Source organism: Cervus elaphus, chromosome 15, assembly GCF_910594005.1.
Source record: "Cervus elaphus chromosome 15, mCerEla1.1, whole genome shotgun sequence".
Classification (NCBI taxonomy): Eukaryota; Metazoa; Chordata; class Mammalia; order Artiodactyla; family Cervidae; genus Cervus; species Cervus elaphus.
Genome location: NC_057829.1, coordinates 78,877,371 through 78,896,302, shown reverse-complemented (window position 1 = coordinate 78,896,302; position 18,932 = coordinate 78,877,371). Strand labels below are relative to the sequence as shown.

Below are 18,932 nucleotides of genomic sequence, written 5' to 3'. Positions count from 1 at the left end.
TGTAAATGAAGCTGAGAAGTGGATTTAAAAAGAATCTGAAGTAGCTTATATGAAAATCAGGAGAGTTTTCTGGGATAAAAGATAGGAATAGTACTCTATGTAGGTTTGTCTGTTAAACCATGAAATATACAGTGGGATTGGAACAAATAAGGTCTCTAATTCCTGAATCTCTGCCTGAATTTCCTCCCTCCCTGCCCACTGATACTTTCCAGTAACTCAGATCAGTACTGAAAGCCATGGAGAGGAGGTTGAAGCTTCTGGACGGATGTCGAGGCTGGATCCGTATTTGAAAGGCTAATCTCATTTCATTGATGTTTTCAATGTTGGAAATTTTTGTCTGTATTCATTAAAGGAGAATGATAATTCTCTAATTTGTACTTTGCTACTAATAGGGATGATTTTGTGCTTCATTAAGGTTAAATGAATCTCATGTCGTCCTGGCTCAACCTTTCACGGACACCATGTGTGATCTTGGGAGAGATCTCTTCCTTCTGTGGGACTCAGTTTCTTCATCTGTAAAACAAGGGGGTGGTAGCAGACGAGTGTTGAGAGAGACCAGCCCCCTGCCCTTCCCTCCTGTGTGGGAACACACCACGCCAGGCAGTTAGGATCCACAAAGGCCATCCAGATGCATAGCTCTTGTTCTCAGGAGCACGTGGTCTTCATAAATAACTAATTATAGTATGAGCTCTAATTGCAACATGTACAAGTTACTCTGGGAGCACAGAGGCGGAAAGAGCGACTTCCTTCTCTGCAGGGGTAGACTCTGAGAAACGTCACAGTGGCTGTGCCATTTGAAGGGGGAGGAGGAAGGCTTCTCCAGGTGTGCAGGCTGGTCAGAGGGTGGGTGGTTCAGACTGTGCATTGCAGAGGGTGCAGTTACCACGTGACTGTGGTAATTTAGGGAGCTGCACACGGCCCTTCTTACGGTCTCTGGACCATCAGAGCATGGGGGCTGAGTAGCTTTGTATACACTGCCATGTCAGAACTTGGGCCAGTGATGAATTACTGAGGTTAGAGAGTAATGTATGGCATGTATAAATTAAAGCAGGGTTTAAGTTTTCCTGTAATGGCACCAGTCTGGCCCATTTACATTCCAGTTGGCTTTCCTGAGTGTGAGAGAAGGGGTGGTGATTTAGCCAACTCCCTGGGAGTTGTAAGCCTGTGTTGGTCTCATCTATCCTATAGCCACTGGCCTAGGTATGCCCTGGGGAGCGTGTGTATTGCAAGTGAGTGACACCCCTTATGAGGGCACATGTGCCCCAATGGGGGTTTCCCTGGTGGCTGAGAATCTGCCTGCAATGCAGGAGACCCAGGTTTGATCCTTGGGTCAGGAAGATCCCCTGGAGAAGGGACTAGCAATCCACTCCAGTATTCTTGCCTGGAGATTTCCATGGGCAGAGGAACCTGGAATGAAAACTGTTCTCACCGTTCTTCTCTCCTTGCAGTCTGTTTAACCCATTAAGTACATGGTTATCCACACCATTTGTGGCCCCTTGGCTCTTTGTGACCTTGTGGGTGCTGATGTTTTAGCTGAAGACTGACAGCAAATATAGATGTTGATGATATAATTCTCATTTAGTTTTTAAGATCAGATAAATTTTAAATTCAGATTGTAAATATAGGGCATGTTCATTGTTAAATTTAAAATAATACAGAAATTCTTATGTAATATTTAAAATGATCTCAGATGCAATTACCTGAAGGTTAACATTTCTGTGGCCATCATCATAGATCTCTAGAGATATACACCCATACATGCACATACACAGGCTCAGGATACATGTTCCGTGTTACTGTCTGATTTCTTTGCTCAAAAATAGTAAAAATCATCCACCATTTTAAATGGCTGAACCATAATCCATTGTATGGATGTATTGTTTTTGATTTGGTTCTCTATTGACAGGCAAATAGGCAATCTCTGTTCTTTGTCCTTTATACACAATGCTGTAATGAACATCTTTGTAGACTTTAGGTATTTGAAGACCTTTACATATTTCATTAGATGACATTCCTAGCAGTGGTGTTGTTAGGTTAAGGATGTATATTTAACTTTTCCATACATACTGTCAAACTGTCTTGTAGAAGTTTTGTACCTATTTACAACCCCGTGTTGGCTCAGATGGTAAAGATTCTACCTGCAGTTCGGGAGATCCTGGTTTGATCCCTGGGTTGGGAAGATCCCTTGGAGGAGGGCATGACAACCCACTCCAGTGTTCTTGCCTGGAGAATCTCCATGGACAGAGGAGCCTGGCAGGCTACAATCCATAGGGTTGCAAAGAGTCGGACACGACAGTATGGCACAACCCCATGATCAGGGCAGGAACTGGCTTACATCTACATGGTGGTGTCTGTATTCTTGCCAGTGCTATCCTCCATCTTTAACTTACTGGTTGAGAAAGTAGGACCAGACAGGAGTGTTTTGGGGGTGATTGGGAGTCTGTAGAAGCAGAGTGAGCCTGATGTCAAAAAGTACCTTGCAGGGGCTTCCCTGGCAGTCTAGTGTTAATACTTCACCTTCTAATGCAAGGGGTAAAGGTTCGATCCCTGGTCAGGAAACTAAGATCCCACATACCTTGTGGCCAAAAAACCCAAAGCATAAACATAAGCAATATTGTAACAGATTCAGTAAGACTTTAAAAATTGTCCACATCAAAAAACAAAAGTCTTGAAAAATGTACCTGACCTATGCATTCATGTTCACCAAAAGATAGGGACAAAACATCACAGTGGGTAATTGCCCAACAGTTGTCTTCAGAAATAATCCAAATATCCATCCTCATTAGGATGGAGAAATAAATTATGATAAAATCATAAAATCACCCAGTAGATACCCAAAGCAATCTATAGATTCAATGCAATCCCTATTAAGATACCAATGGTATTTTTCACAGAACTAGAACAAATAATTTCACAATTTGCATGGAAATACAAAAAACCTCGAATAGCCAAAGTAATCTTGAGAAAGAAGAATGGATCTGGAGGAATCAACCTGCCTAACTTCAGACTATACTACAAAGCCACAGTCATCAAGACAGTATGGTACTGGCACAAAGACAGAAATATACATCAGTGGAACAGAATAGAAAGCCCAGAGATAAATCCACGAACCTATGGACACCTTATCTTTGACAAAGGAGGCAAGAATATAAATGGAAAAAAGACAACCTCTTTAACAAGTGGTGCTGGGAAAACTGGTCAACCACTTGTAAAAGAATGAAACTAGAACACTTTCTAACACCATATACAAAAATAAACTCAAAATGGATTAAAGATCTAAATAGCCCAGAAACTATAAAACTCCTAGAGGAGAACATAGGCAAAACACTCTCTGACATAAATCACAGTAAGATCCTCTATGACCCACCTCCCAGAATATTGGAAATAAAAGCAAAACTAAACAAATGGGACCTAATGAAACTTAAAAGCTTTTGCACAACAAAGGAAACTATAAGCAAGGTGAAAAGACAGCCTTCAGATTGGGAGAAAATAATAGCAAACGAAGCAACAGACAAAGGATTAATCTCAAAAATATACAAGCAACTCCTGCAACTCAATTCCAGAAAAATAAATGACCCAATCAAAAAATGGGCCAAAGAACTAAACAGACATTTCTCCAAAGAAGACATACAGATGGCTAACAAACACATGAAAAGATGCTCAACATCACTCATTATCAGAGAAATGCAAATCAAAACCACAATGAGGTACCATTACATGCCAGTCAGGATGGCTGCTATCCAAAAGTCTACAAGCAATAAGTGCTGGAGAGGGTGTGGAGAAAAGGGAACCCTCTTACACTGTTGGTGGGAATGCAAACTAGTACAGCAGCTATGGAGAACAGTGTGGAGATTTCTTAAAAAACTGGAAACAGAACTGCCATATGACCCAGCAATCCCACTTCTGGGCATACACACTGAGGAAACCAGATCTGAAAGAGACATGTGCACCCCAGTGTTCATTGCAGCACTGTTTATAATAGCCAGGCCATGGAAGCAACCTAGATGCCCATCAGCAGATGAATGGATAAGGAAGCTGTGGTACATATACACCATGGAATATTATTCAGCCATTAAAAAGAATTCATTTGAGTCAGTTCTAATGAGATGGATGAAACTGGAGCCCCTTATACAGAGTGAAGTAAGCCAGAAAGATAAAGACCAATACAGTATACTAACACATCACATAAATATGGAATTTAGAAAGATGATAATGATAACCCTATATGCAAAACAGAAAAAGAGACACAGATGTTCAGAACAGACTTTTGGACTCTGTGGGAGAAGGTGAGGGTGGGATGTTTCAAGAGAACAGCATCAAAACATGTATATTATCAAGGGTGAAACAGATCATCAGCCCAGGTGGGATGCATGAGACAAGTGCTCGGGCCTGGTGCACTGGGAAGACCCAGAGGGAACAGGTGGAGAGGGAGGTGGGAGGGGGGATCGGGATGGGGAATACATGTAAATCCATGGCTGATTCATGTCAATATATGGCAAAAACCACTACAATATTGTAAAGTAATTAGCCTCCAACTAATAAAAGTAAATGGAAAAAAAAATAACCCAAATCACCCAGTAGAATACTACCTAGCAGTGAGAATGAATGACCTACTACATGCCACAGCATGGATGACTCCCACAATCACTGTAGAGGAAAGAAGGCAGACAGAACAAATTCATACTGGATTAATCCATTTATATAAAGCCTGTTGGCTCAACAGGTAAAGAACCTGCCTGCAATGCAGGAGATGTGGGTTCAATCCCTGGGTCGGGAAGATCCCCTGGAGGAGGAGGCCATGGCAGCCCACTCCAATTTTCTCGCCTAGAGAATCTCATGGAGAGAGGAGCCTGGTGGGCTTTGGTCACAAAGAGCTGAACATGACTGAAGTGAGTGAGCCCAGAGCCCAGAAGTATGCCTAGTGGTTACTGTTGGCGGGCGTTAGCCAGTGCTTGTTAATTTGTGCTTTTTGCTAATATGTGTGTTTTTAGATGCCAGACCTAGTGCTTGGCATATAATAGCCTCTCAAATATTTGTTGAAAAAGGTGAATTAGTATTTTTTTCAACTTGTCACAGATTTTGACTTCAGGTTTAATATGAAGACCTGGTGTTATTAGTTGTGAGTTATTAGTGGCGAATTCATACAGATTTCCTACTTATTATGATTTAAATATGGAACTTTAGTAGAGTCATGGGCCTTTCCTCTGTTTATCCTGTTGCGTGCCATTGTCACTTCTGTTGTTGTTTATAAACCAGCCTGGCAGCTTGGTAGTAGGCAAGAAGATGGTTTGTGGAATCAAGACAGATTTGAGTTCAATCCTGAGCTCATTGTTTATTCCTCTGTGGTCTTGGATCAGTTTCTCAACCATCTAGAAGCTCAGTTTCCCTATCTATAAAGTAAGGATAATATTGCACCTTGCCTCACAGGGTTGTAGTGAAAATAATAATATTAACATGAATAGCAACTGGCAGCTTTTGTTTACAATGTCCTGGGCACCAATCTAAGACTTTAAAACATAGGACACAGTTTGTTTAATCTTTCCAATGCAAATGTATTTGTGGTTTAGGAATCTGTAAGCCACAGGGTTAGTAACCATCGAGCCAGGATTTAAACCCACATAATTCCCTTCCAGAGCTCAAGCTTTTAACCATTGCCTCTGAGTAGAGGAAATACTGTACAAGAGTCATACACAGTCAGTGTATGTTAGCTATCATGCTCATCACTGTCACTTGCAACACAGTTATTAATTTTTTTCTCCTTTCTCTCTCCCTTTTTCCTCCTGTTTTTCTTTCCTCCTGGCAGATGTTTTCCAGCAAGGTAAGCTCATTGCCTCTTGCCTGCTTTTCTATTGCTTGTGCTCTTTTGGGAAAGAGTATCACCTGTGTGCAGAGGGTCATGGGGCTTTCCATCCTTCTGTGGACATGCCGCAGGGACTCTAGGAGAGACGTACCATGAGGAGGATGGCCCAGGGTGGCCTGAAGTGCCATCAGCCTTCCAGAGCCTCTGCTGTCCAGCCTCTGCCGTTCCTCTGGACCTTGTTTGGGGGTAGAACGAGGACTAGACAGCTGGGGCAGGGACAGTGGGGACGGGTTCACGGCCGGGCACCTATCCGAGGGCAGGGCTGCTGTGGGCTCGTGAGACAGGTGGGGAGCAGGTGTCTCTGGAGGGGATCGGGTGGAGGCCCCTGTTTCTCGGAGCTCCTGCATCAAGGCCAGCTGCTGGTTGGCCAGGTCTCCACATGCCACCTCCACCCGGGGGCTTCTCTGCCAAGCAAAGCTGTCTGGGAGGTGTGGGCAAGACCATGGCTGGCCAGTCACTTGTGCCCTTCAACCCCGGGGGACCTCACAATCCTTCCAGTTGGGCCAGTGACTGAGAGGAACCCGGCAAGGGTGTGCAGTGTCTTTATATTTTTCCAGTCAAGTTTATAGGCTCAGGGGAGCTGGAGAAGGAAAGCGTAGCCTAGACTGTGTCCTTCTGGTGCATGTTTAAGTCCCCACTCAGGATACATAGCTTTTGCGCTCTGTGAGACTTGCGGGCATGGCCTTACCAAACCCACTAGATACACATTCGGGGCAACTGCCTCTTTCCGTTTTTCATCACCGTCTGAGACTACTGGGAGAAAGTGGACAGTCCGAATTGTATATATATTTAAGGTGGGAAGCGTGTGTATCCCACGCCTGACACTTCATTCTCGAGTCCCAGGCTGCCTTAGGATAAAAGAGACTGGTGTAAAAAAAAAAAAATTCAGGCATCCCATAAGTAGCTTCCAAATAATTTTATGGGCTGGATATTTTCTCAATGATTATTTTACCCCAAACATGCAGCGTGTGATGGAGAAGGTCTGTCTGCTTTCTCTGATCGAAGCGCAGTTGTGGGTAACAACGAAGGGACTTGTGTTGTCTTTTAAGAGTGTGGAGTCATAGACCTACTTTTATAAATAATTCATAAATCTAAACCAGCCAGAAGTAATAAGTTCCATTTGGCTGGAGACGAAGCGATGGGCAAAATTGAGAAGGTGCCATGACTGTGGGTGTAAAGCATGTGCTAACGTCAGGGTCCTGGCTATGGTGTGTTTTCTTCCTTGACACATTGAGGGTTCAATGACATGCTGTGGGAGGCAGTTTGTTGTTTTTTTTTTTCCTATGAATTAGAGAGCCAAGCTCTCCCCAATGCCAAACTACATGTCTTCTTTTGAGACATAAAATGTGCGAGTTTGGAAAAGTCTTGCTGGAGCCAGTGTGCCGAGGCCCCTGGAGGATGGAGAGAGAAAAGGTTGGTGTCAGATCTGGCTTTTCTACCCATAACCATGAGCATTCAGTTATTGTAGTCAGTATAAAAAGTGGCTTTTCAGACTGCTCATGTCAAGTTTACCTCCTTTTTTAATCAGTCACACCATTCCATTGATGGGATTTGACTGTCGGTAACAATGATATGCAGAGCAAAACTTATATAATCACCTGCAAATCATGGACTATTGAGACTTAATAGGATCTTCCAGAGACAGAAGCTGCTAGCTACCCCTGGCCCCGTGAGATAGTACTAGGATTACAGATGGGGAGAACTGAACTTGCTTTTGTGAATTATTTACATGGCTCTGGCCTTGCAGGACCGTTTCATACAGAGGGACATTCTCTGAAATGATGGCCAAGAACTCACCAGCTGGTTCCCCTCCTTACCTCTGCTTCTGGCCATTCCGCCTGTGAAATGACTGCTCAGTAAAATGTGACAGTAAGAATGTGTCAGTGACAGTAACCTCAGAAAAAGACAAAGCTTCTGCGTCTTGCAGACAGTGTCTGCAACGTGACTGCACAGTATCTTCTTGGGGCGGGGGCGGGTGGGGGGTGGGTGCGCGGAAACTCTGCTACCAGAATTGTGCCATTAACTTGAAACACAGGAGCCATGGAGTGTGCTAGAAATAAACAGCAGAAAACTGTGGTTTTAGATAAACAGAATCCACAGGGCCGTTTCTGCCGCCCATCCACATGAGGCAGCTGTGAGTGGCTCTGGGCGGACCATGCTGTGGGCATCAGGCCTGGCTTGCTTTGGTTTACCCAGGGACTGAAGGGCAGCTGGGTTGGGGGATGCTGGTTTGCAAAAATGTACTCTCGGCCGTGAGTGAGTGAGGTCTCTACCTGGAGGGATCCTTGCGTGTTGGGGCTGCCGTGCGCTAGGGCTGGCAGAAGAGGGAAGCAGGCTTGCAAGTTGACAACATCAGATGTTCTCAGAGGAAACCGAAGTTTTTTCCTCTGGATAGCATTACCTTTTATTTCACTACAGGTTAGTCTTGTTATAGCGGGTGACAGTGCGGCAGCTACTGCGGTCTTTCTCTGCTGGTACCGCGGTGTGTGCACGTGGGAGCCGATTCCTACCTTCAGAGCCATTCCTGAGCTCGTCTCAGTTCTTTCATCTGTAAATGCCACTTGCTGTGACGGTTAGACCACAGGGCCCAAGGACCATCAGGGACCAGTGGGTCTGCAGCTGGGCCTTCCGTGTGTAGGAGTCCTGGGGACCATGGGGCCACATTTTCAAAGAGCATTAATTGACCCACATTCTCCGGTATCCACAGAGCTCATGAGCCATTGGATGGCTCTCAGGAATTCTGAAGAGCCACAGAATTGCTCTTCACAACATCAAACGCAATTGAAAATGCTGTACGTGCGCATGTGTCTAGAATCTCGAGTTTTAGGGCACTTTTATACCGATCCCTTAATAGTGAAGTCAAGACTACACATGCACACACACACCGCACAGCTCATTTGAAGTTACTGAAGCACCTTTGAATGCTCATCCATGGGCTCAACCTTGATTCTGAAATCGAACAGAAACTGAGTGGCTTGGAAATGAGAACACCACCACTCAGCTGGGCATTTGAAAGCATCAGCAGGCACCATATAAAGATTTCACCATTGAGTTAATTCTCTGCTCAGTGAACTGAAGTCCTTGATAGACTCTGTGCCTGAAGAGGCATAGCCTTCCCTCCTCCTTGGTTCTCACCTGGAGCTGGGATCTTGCTATTAGAGAGCGTTTTCTTCCAGCTCAAGTAATTTTTGATACCTTTCAAACATAATGCACTTGTTTATTTTGTAACCGGTTACTGTGTGCCAGGCACTTTCTCTGAGGATAAAGGAGTGACTGAGACAGCGAAGTCCCCTGTTCTCATGGAACTCATGGTCGAGCTTGGGGAACATTTGATGCCAGCCATGCAAATTAATAAACTAGGTAAATTTCAAGAGGGATACAAGAAGTGAGGGCTTCTCTAGTAGCTCAGCTGGTAAAGAATTTGCTTGCAACACAGGAGACCCCATTTCGATTCCTGGGTTGGGAAGATCCCCTGGAGAACGGATGAGCTACCCACTTCAGTATTCTTGGGCTTGCCCTGATGGCTCACATGTAAAAAATCCGCCTGCAACATAGGAGACCTGGGTTCAGTCTCTGGGTTGGGAAGATCCCCTGGAGGAGGGCATGCAACCCACTCCAGTATTCTTGGCTGGAGAATCCCCATGGACAGAGGAGCCTGGCGGGCTGCAGTCCATGGGGTTGCAAAGAGTTGACCATGACTGAGCGACTAAGCACAGCACAGCACAAGCAGTGAAGAAAATATCACGGATGGTTCTCTAGGGGCTCCGAGGGCCAGGGATGTTACATGGGGGTGGCCAGAGAGCGACAAGGAAGACCAGCTATTGGAGAATTTGGGGACCAGCAAGAAAACTTACAAGGGAGGGGTCTGGTGGGCAGGAATGCCCCCCGTGTTCCAGAATCAGAAGGAAGCTGGCATGAGAGAGGAAGTTGTATGAAATGAGCAAGGAGAGGAGGGCAGGCTAGGGGTCAAAGGAAGGAAGTCCATGGTGGTAGTGGTGAGATTTAAGTAGAAGAGTTGCATGGTCTTAGTTACATTTCAAAGCACCGTGCTGACTGCTGTGAAAATGCACAAGAACAGCATGTGAGAAGTCAAAACCAGAACCAAGACTGAGTGCCGAGCAGACTCCGGCCCGGCTGAGATGGGACCCTGCCCTCAGGCCCTAGTGGCTTCTTTGAGGAAGTGTGGTGGTTAGTGGGAACTTCCTACCCAGCCAGCTCACCTCTGCTGAGCACGATATTTTGTGCCTGTGTGGAGTCTTGTGCCATGACTTAAGGCTGGCAAATTATACTCATCAAAGACATCAACAGAATATTCTTCGGTGTGTGTTCAGATTGTAAAAAGCCACTTTTCTCCAGTACATACATATGTCTTCATCATCTGTATTCAGTTCAGTTCAGTCGCTCAGTCGTGTCCGACTCTTTGTGACCCCATGAACCGTAGCACACCAGGCCTCCTTGTCCATCACCAACTCCCGGAGTCCACCCAGACCCATGTCCCATTGAGTCAGTGATGCCATCCAACCATCTCATCCTCTGTTCTCCCCTTCTCCTCCTGCCCTCAATCTTTCCCAGCATCAGGGTCTTTTCCAATGAGTCAACTCTCCGCATCAGGTGGCCAAAGTATTGGAGTTTCAGCTTCAACATCAGTCCTTCCAATGAACACCCAGGACTGATCTCCTTTAGGATGGACTGGTTGGATCTCCTTGCCGTCCAAGGGACTCTCAAGAGTCTTCTCCAGCACCATAGTTCAAAAGCATGAATTCTTCTGCACTCAGCTTTCCTTATAGTCCAACTCTCACATCCATACATGACCACTGGAAAAACCATAGCCTTGACTAGATGGACCTTTGTTGGCAAAGTACTATCTCTGCTTTTCAATATGCTGTCCAGGTTGGTCATAACTTTCCTTCCAAGGAGTAAGCGCCTTTTAATTTCATGGCTGCAGTCACCATCTGCAGTGATTTTGGAGCCCAGAAAAATAAAGTTAGCCATTGTTTCCACTGTTTCCCCATCTATTTACATATATATTCTTAATGTATGTGCTTCCCTGGTGGCTCAGATGGTAAGGAATCTGCCTGCAATGCAGGAGACCTGGGTTCGATCCCTGGGTTGGGAAGATCCCCTGGAGGAGGGCATGGCAATCTACTCCAGTAGTCTTACCTGGAGAGTCCCCCTGGACAGAGGAGCCTGGCAGGTTACAGTCGATGGGGTTGCAAAGAATCGAACATGACTGAACAACTAAGTACAGCACATTAATGTGTGTGTGTGTGTGTGCGTGCGCGCGTGTGTGCATGTGCGTGTGTGTACGTGCACACATGTGTGCATGTGTGTGCATTTGCGTGTGTGTGTTTGTGTGTGTGTGTGTGCTGCCTTTGTTGAGGAGGTGGGCCAATTGCTTTGCCCTACAGCCTCGGTTTTCCCATCTGTAAAATGAGAGCATTGGGGAGATCCCTGACCCAACGTGGCTTCCTGCTAATGCTCTGTCTTAAGAAGTTTTAAGTGAACTTGAGTTAATAAGAGTACAAAAATGTCCCATGCTGCAGATTCTGAGTATTGTCCAGAGAACATGAGTGAAAAGAGAGGTTGAGGATGAGGTGGCTGAGAATTAAGGTGAAAAGAAACTTGGTTGCAGAAGTGTCACTACTCTGAAGGCCTTTTGGAAACATCAGTTCTTTCCTTTGCATGTTAATAATGGAATTCACACTGGATGGCATTGCTTTTACTAATCTGAAAAGAACAATAAATCATAGTTTGCTTTCTGGCAGCCCAGCTCAGCTCGTTAATTGTTGAGGTGGGTTTGTGGTGACAGTGACCACTGCCATTTATAATGTGCTTGACTTAAGCTCTTTTGCATTTTTCAAATGTGTTGGTCTCATTGCTGGAGTTGGATCTTAGGTTTTTCCCAACCACTTCAGAAAACCCATCTATTATAAAACTCTGACCCTTTAGCCATGAATTATGGTCCCCCTGGTAACATTATACATTATGAAATATTGTTTTCTTTATGAATGTGGGATTTGGGTGAATAAATTAAATCTATTGTTACCACCTCCAGGGAAAAACTCCAAGTTGTCATATGATGCTAACTAGTAAATGAGAAAAATGCGTGAACATTCTTACGGTGGAAAGTGGCTGGTTCCCTGGTCACACTTCTCTATGCTAATATTTATGGTGTATATATATCATCCCCCTTTCTGTTCAGAGTCAGTAGAATATTCCGAGTCATGTAGGACATGCATTCATCTTTCCAGCACAAACTGAACATTACCATTTAATTTCATGTAGATTCACTTTGTGTGAGTGTGTTGTGTAGGAAAATGATAGGAATATTTAAATAATCACATTCTCTGAGATGCTTTATAACATTTTGCTTGGGCTGTTCAAGGTGGTCTGTTCCCTGCCAACTGGCCTAGTGTAATGCTTTTCCTTGTAGCAGATTCTCTGTGTCCTCACTCCAATCCTGAAGTATGAGTTTCAGGTGAGGTCTCAGAGTCTCTCCTCCCAGTTACTTGAGTTTCACAATTGCCAGATCAATGAAAGGGGGTAAGTTTTGTTGTTGAGATGGTTGCTAATAACAAGAGGAATTTTTCTTTTGTAAATTTTATCTTACTGGAATGATAATAATAATGATGATGGTACCACCAATATTTGTCCACCTCTTGTATTCCAGGCATTGGGACAGTTGCTTTGTACACATTTTCTCATTGAATCTGTCCCCATATTTTTCGAAGTAGGTTTTATAACCAATAATCCCACTTTACAGGGGAGAAAACTGAAGCACAGAGTAGAATCCATCTAGTGATGTTTATATAAGTCATGAGTAGTAGAGCCAGGATTTTATTTTATTTTGTGGGTTCGAATCCAACCAGTCAATTTTATTTTATTTTTTTCCTTTCCTCTTTTTCCGACTTTTTCTTAAAGGCTCCTACCCTTCTCCCCCTACCCTATCTCAGTGTTTTCTAGCTGGTTTCAGTTCCAACCTCAGCCTCTGTTCTGCTCTCTTCTTCTCTTACCTGTCTGCCCCCGGGGGCTTGGGCGGAGGCGGGCAGGACTGGGAGTGGGAGACAGAAGGGGAGGGCAAGTGGATGTGAATGCTGAGATAAAGGGAGGTCTCTGGCTCCTGGACACCTGGGGATTTAATAACCACTTTATACTATGCACTAGGGACTCAGGAAAGGACTGGGGCTGGACTGGGGGCAGAGGGTACAATCCTAGACACAAGGGGATGGGCGCAGGGAGAAGGGACAGGGACCAGGGAAATATATATTTATTTATTTTGGTTGAAAGACCTTATTCTACAGTAAAGTTTTAGATTTTCTGAAAAACTGTGAAGCTAGAGAGTCACCATATGCCCTGCATCCCGTTTCCCCATTACTAACATCTTACATTAACGTGGTTCATTTGTTACAACTAATGACCCAATATTGATCCATTATTATTAGCTAAACTCCATGGCTTATTCAGATTCCCTTGCATAAGTGCATGCGTGCATGATCAGTCACTCAGTTGTGTCTGATTCTTTGCAACCCCATAGACTGTAGCCTTCCAGGCTCCTGTTTATATGTAATTTTTCAGGCAAGAATACTGGAGTGGGTTGCGTTTCCTCCTCCAGGGGATCTTACCAACCCAGGGGTTGAACCTGCATCTCCTTTGTCTCCTGCAGTGGCAGGTGGATTCTTTACCACTGCACCACCTGGGAAGCCCATTCATATTCCCTTAGTTTTTGCCTAATGTTCCATCTCTTTTCTGGGATCCTATCCAAGACATCACATTACTTTTAGTAGCCATGTCTTCTTAGGCGCCTCTTGGCTCTGACAGTTTCTAAGACTTACCTTGTTTTTGATGACCTTGACAGTGTTGAGGAGTCCTGGTGTTTTCAGGAGTCTCTGTTGTAGATGTCCCTCTCTGGGAATTTGAATAATGTTTTTCTCATGATTAGACTGAGATTATGGGTTTGGGGGAAGATCACAGAGGTAAAGCTCCATTTGCCTGACTTCATATCAAAGGCATTTCCTGTCAACATGATCTATGACTCTTGATGTTGATCTTGAACACCTGGCTGAATTAGTGTTTGTCAAGTTTTTCCACTGCAAAGTTACTTTCCGACTCCTTTCCACACTGTACTCTTTGGAAGGAAATGTATGCATAGCCTACTCTTAGGGAAAGTGCAGAGTTATGTTCCATCTCATTATGCAGAGGCTAGCTACTCAAGTTATTTTTCTACAAGGGAGATTTGGTTCCTGTGCTTCATTCAGTCATATATTTAGATCAATATGGACTTATGATTATTTATTTTATTTTGTTGTTGTCATTTAGTTGCTAAGTTGTGCCTGACTTTTTGCAAGTCCATGGGCTGTAACCTGCCGGGCTCCTCTGTCCATGGGGTTTCCCAGGCAAAAATACCAGAGTGGGTTGCCATTTCCTTCTCCAGGGGATCTTCTTGACCCAGGGATCCAACTCACAACTCCTGCACTGGCAAAGGATTCTTTATTCTATGTGATAGTTGCTCAGTTGTGTCCGATTCTTTGCGACGCCATGGACTGTAGCTCACCAGGCTCCTCTCCTCATAGAATTTTATCCTATACCTTGGGTTACAGTGTAATTCATATTTTATTTACTTTCTTGGCTTGTCCATTGGAAGCTTTCAGTGGACTCCTTGTGTCCCTTTGACATATCACTGGCAATTATTTTTTGAGGCCTTCTGCAATACTTTCTGATACTATAAGATGCTTTAGGCTCATCTTGTATATTTCCCATCCCTGTCCTTGATTCAGCCATTTCCTAAAGGAGCCCTGCTTCCTTTTATTGGAGAATGATGTTAGAAACCAAGATCTAGGTGCGGGGTATGCTTATTGTTATTGGGGTGTCATTTCTTTTAGACCCTCTCAGTTGACAGAGCAAAAAAGGCATGTGTGTGTATTCTAACCCATGTATATATGCCTGTCTGTTTCTATATACAACCACTTGTATCTGTATTAAGTGTGAGCTCTTACTGGTGTGTCTAGCTCTCATCATTACCACATGGATCATTCTAGGCTTCTCCTCTTACTTATATGCACATTCCCACTCCCAAGGTGAGACACTTGAGCCAGGGTTTTCAACGCAGGACGTCTGACTTCAGGTTTTACAATACACTGCCATGATTCCCGCTGAAGGACTTTCTTCTATTCCTGGTGAAACGCAGTCACAGATCCTTGACCTTTCCTAGGCTTAACAGGACCACCCAGATGCAGAGGGGTGAGTTTATTAGGTACCTATCTATGTCAGTTCCGGCTGTTGTAACAAAATGCCGTAAACTGGGGAGTGGGGTGGGGTGTCAAATAGCAAACACTTATTTCTCATGGTTCTGGAGCCTGAAAGTATGAAATCAAGTTGCTGGTAGATTCCGTGTCTGCTGCGGGCTGGTTTCCTGATCTGGAGAAAGTTGTCTTTTCTCTGTGTCCCCAGGAAGCAGGAGGGAATGAGCTCTCTGGCCCATGCTGATGCCTCCAATGTGTGTGTGTGTGTGAGAAGCAGGCTCGCATTTTCACATGCTCCTCTAATGTCTTTATTAGGACCATGCTTACAATCCCTGCAATGACAATTTATCTTGAAATGGTTGAGAGTTCAGCTCCCCTCCCAGTTCTTCTCCTAGATATGTCCCTGCTCCTGCTCACTTTGTGAAACTCAGCCTGAATCTTCTCTGCTGGGTTATCCTGACTCACTCATCCCAACAGGTGGAGAATTCTGCCTCCCACTCTGTGGAGTTTCCCATCACCCCTTCCTGCCTCCGTCAGCACTTCTCTCAACTCATGTTGTTGTAACGATCTGTTCCAGCAAGTCTTCCCACCCCAGATCAAGCCCCTGGACAGAGGAACTGTGTCTTTTAATTTGAATTCCCAACACCAAGTGCAGTACTTAGCACATAGTGGGTGCTCAATAGAAGTTTGATGAATAACTCTGGACTAAAGCTACAAAGCTCAGAGGAACTGCATTTTGTGTGTATGGTTTATGTGTGTGCACATGCATGAATAAAGACATGCACATGTACACACACTTCTTTTTATGTTTGGCAGTTTAGGTGCTTAGTAAGGTTGAAGCAGATGCTGTCACTGTAGCTGTTGAATGTTGACAGCCAAGCCAAATCCTTTCTTATCCATGAGTCCAAAAGTTTTTTCTCTATTCTGTTTCCTTCACCACTTTTTTTTTTTGAGGGGACAGGTTTTGGACCCAGAATGAATCAGCAGGTATTACCTGCTGTGGTCTGTGTGGGTACGAGCAGGAACATGAGATATATAGCAGACACATTTCTACCTTCCAAGAGTTGACAATTTTATTGGAAACTCAAAGCCAGTCTGTCTAGGGGCCAATGGGCACTACCCTTTCTCAGTGCTGGAGGAAGTCATAGGGGTTCTTCTGCTGAAAGAGTGGGGCTGGAGATGGTTTAAAGGTGGAAGACCTGAGTGGACAGGACCAGGGCAGACCTGTAGGTGGGCAGATGGAAGACAGTCTGAATGGAGGTGGAGGCAAAGACAAGTTTGGTGTTGTGTTTATGGGATGTTGAGAGTGCAGTAAACTCACCAGGCTCTAGGTTAGGACTGGGTGGGACCAGTGATGGGGGCTTCACAGCCTGTCAAGCCTCTCTGCTTACTTGTGCCCCCAGATCTACCAGTGTGATTGAAAAGATTTTGTCTACCAAGTGCATAGTATTGTTGTTGAGTTATTGCACTTTCTTACTCATTTTATTATGCCTTTTGCCGTCTAAGGTTGACCAATCAGTGTTTCTGATCTTTACAGTGACTTAGTTATGCCCTTGAGTTGATGGAATTCTAATCCATAAAAAAACTAGCTTGATATTTTAGATAGCTTGAACAATAGTTTTCTTGGTTATTTTTAAATCTAGGCAGCAAAATTTAGATTTGTTCTAGGAAACACAAGAAAGCCATTGTAGCTTTTTGGGCAGAGAAATAGCATGTACTATGCACACGATGAAAGTGCTATGTGTTGGGTGGCAGAGGATAAAGATGGCCTCTGCTTACTTCTGTACAATGTGCCAGGCACATACTTTAACACCTTTCTTCCCCGGAATGACCCTAAGAGTTTCACATACTCATTTATCTTCATTTTTTATCCCCGTTTTTCATATGCTGAAATAGGTTCAGAAAGCTCACGTAGTTTTATTTTGCAGAGGGTCTCCCATCTAGTAAAGAACAGGGCCTGAATTCAGAACCAGGCAATTGGACTTAGTTCAAGGTCTTACCACCGTATCACAAAGTCATTTTGGAGGGACCAGATTAATGGTTAATGTAGGTGTTAGCTATATGGGTGTTCATTGCAAATTATCTCACCTTTGCTATATGTTTGAAGACTTCATAATATGGAGGAAACAAGGAAACTTAGTTGGGTTCTTTATAGGAATAAAGATCACATGGCCTCCACAGTCATGGATACAGAGGGGTCAGTCAGAGGTTGGGCCTCCCTAGATGAGGGGGCCAGTCCTGGGGTCCAGCTGAGGGGGGCACCCAGGTGAGAGACAGGTGGAGAGCAGGCTGAGTGCTCTGCTGGTTTCCTGGGTGCTCTTATAATGAATAACCAAGAACTTAAGGGCTTAAACCAATAGAAATTTATTCTCTCACAGTTTTAGAAGTCAAGGGTCTGAAGTCAAGATGTTGGCAGGACTCTGCTCTCTCTGAATGTTCTAGAGGAGGGACTGTCCCTGCCTCTTAACCAGCCTGTAGAGGCTCCCAGAAACTCTTGGCTCTCCTTAGCTTGTAGCTGCATCTTTCCAATCTCTCCCTTCACCATCACATGGCCTCTTCTTATAAGGACACCAGTCACTGGATTTAGGGCCCACTCTAATCCAGTGTGACCTCATCGTAACTTGATGTCATCTGCAGAGACCTTATTTCCAAGCAAGATCACAGATTGAGGTTCAGAGTGGACATGAACTTTTGGGTTGGGGACACCACTCAACCATGACAAGTGACCAGCCAGTCTGGGAGGTTAAGAATAAGGAGAGGGGATTATGGGAGGATGAGGCGGCCGAAGAGAAAGTAAAGGGTTGAAAGATAGGGAGGAAACCCTGAGCAGAGTGGAGAAGGAAATTGAATTAAATTTGATAAGAGAAAGAAACAAGGGCTCCAGAGAGAGGAAAACAAGGCAAGCAGGTTTTCGAGGAAAGGGCTGTGTCTCAACCATGGGCCTCTCTGTTTGTTTATCTGCTGAATATCTTAAAGAATTAAAATGTAAATCTCAGAAATTAAATCCATGGGCACAATGTCAACAGAGAAGGCTTTTGCAGAACAGACAAAGCTGTTCTTTCTCCTTGTGAAACAGCCATGGTGGGAAACCACGTCTGTATGCACAAGATTTATTTGAGATGGATTAAGGTTCGTGATGAGCGAATCTCTGAAGGATTGGAGGTGCAGTTCTCATAAGCCTGCAAAAGTTCAGCTCCTTATCTGAGGCTTATCCAAACCTGATGAAACCTTTTAGGCCAGCATGGAGGTTAGGGACCTCCAGCAGCTGAAAGTTAATATCCTGCGTCAGGAAACCACCTGCATTGTGAGGGGCGGTGGGGAGAGAGGCCTATAAATTAATGTGCTCTTGGAAGGGAGGCCCTCTGTGGTTTGGGGCTTCCTGAGCATGGACCACCCACTCTCTTTGGTGGTGGGATTACAAGCTCAGTCCTTTGAGCCCTTTGGGGGAGGGAGGTAATACCTCCTGGTTCTTGAGATCTTTTACCACATTCAGTTCTCATGTCAGATTCAGTTCTCAGTCACCTCCTTAGGCATCCATTTGGACTCTTGGACCCCAGAACATTCTTCCTGTAGCAGGCTGCTCTTTGTTAGGCAATCACCTCTTCGGAGACGCCTCCCCTGGCCATCTTCATTGAAGATATTTCCCCAGACACGTTCCTCCATTGCCTCATCTATTTCCTTACAGCACTGTACAAGATGGGTATTGGGTTAAATAGTGTGCCCCAGGGAACTTCCCTGGTGGTCCAGTGATTAAGACTTTGCACTTCCAAGACAGGGGGTGCAGGTTCAATTCCTGGTTGGGGGACTAAGATTCCACATGCCACAAAGGATGG

At 44.6% G+C, this 18,932-nt stretch overlaps 1 protein-coding gene across 5 annotated transcripts in view; it reads left to right on the top strand.

The window, feature by feature from the left end:
- The window catches only part of GFRA1 (GDNF family receptor alpha 1), a 224,586-nt gene that overhangs the window by 59,374 nt on the left and 146,280 nt on the right, over window positions 1-18,932 (top strand). For 4 of the 5 annotated variants that reach the window (XM_043926537.1, XM_043926534.1, XM_043926535.1 and 1 more), the window contains one exon: window positions 5,804-5,818. The exons of the other annotated variant lie outside the window; for it this stretch is intronic. In XM_043926537.1, the coding sequence (XP_043782472.1) occupies window positions 5,804-5,818 (15 nt within the window). The remainder of the gene's footprint in view (window positions 1-5,803; window positions 5,819-18,932) is intronic. 5 annotated transcript variants of the gene reach the window in all.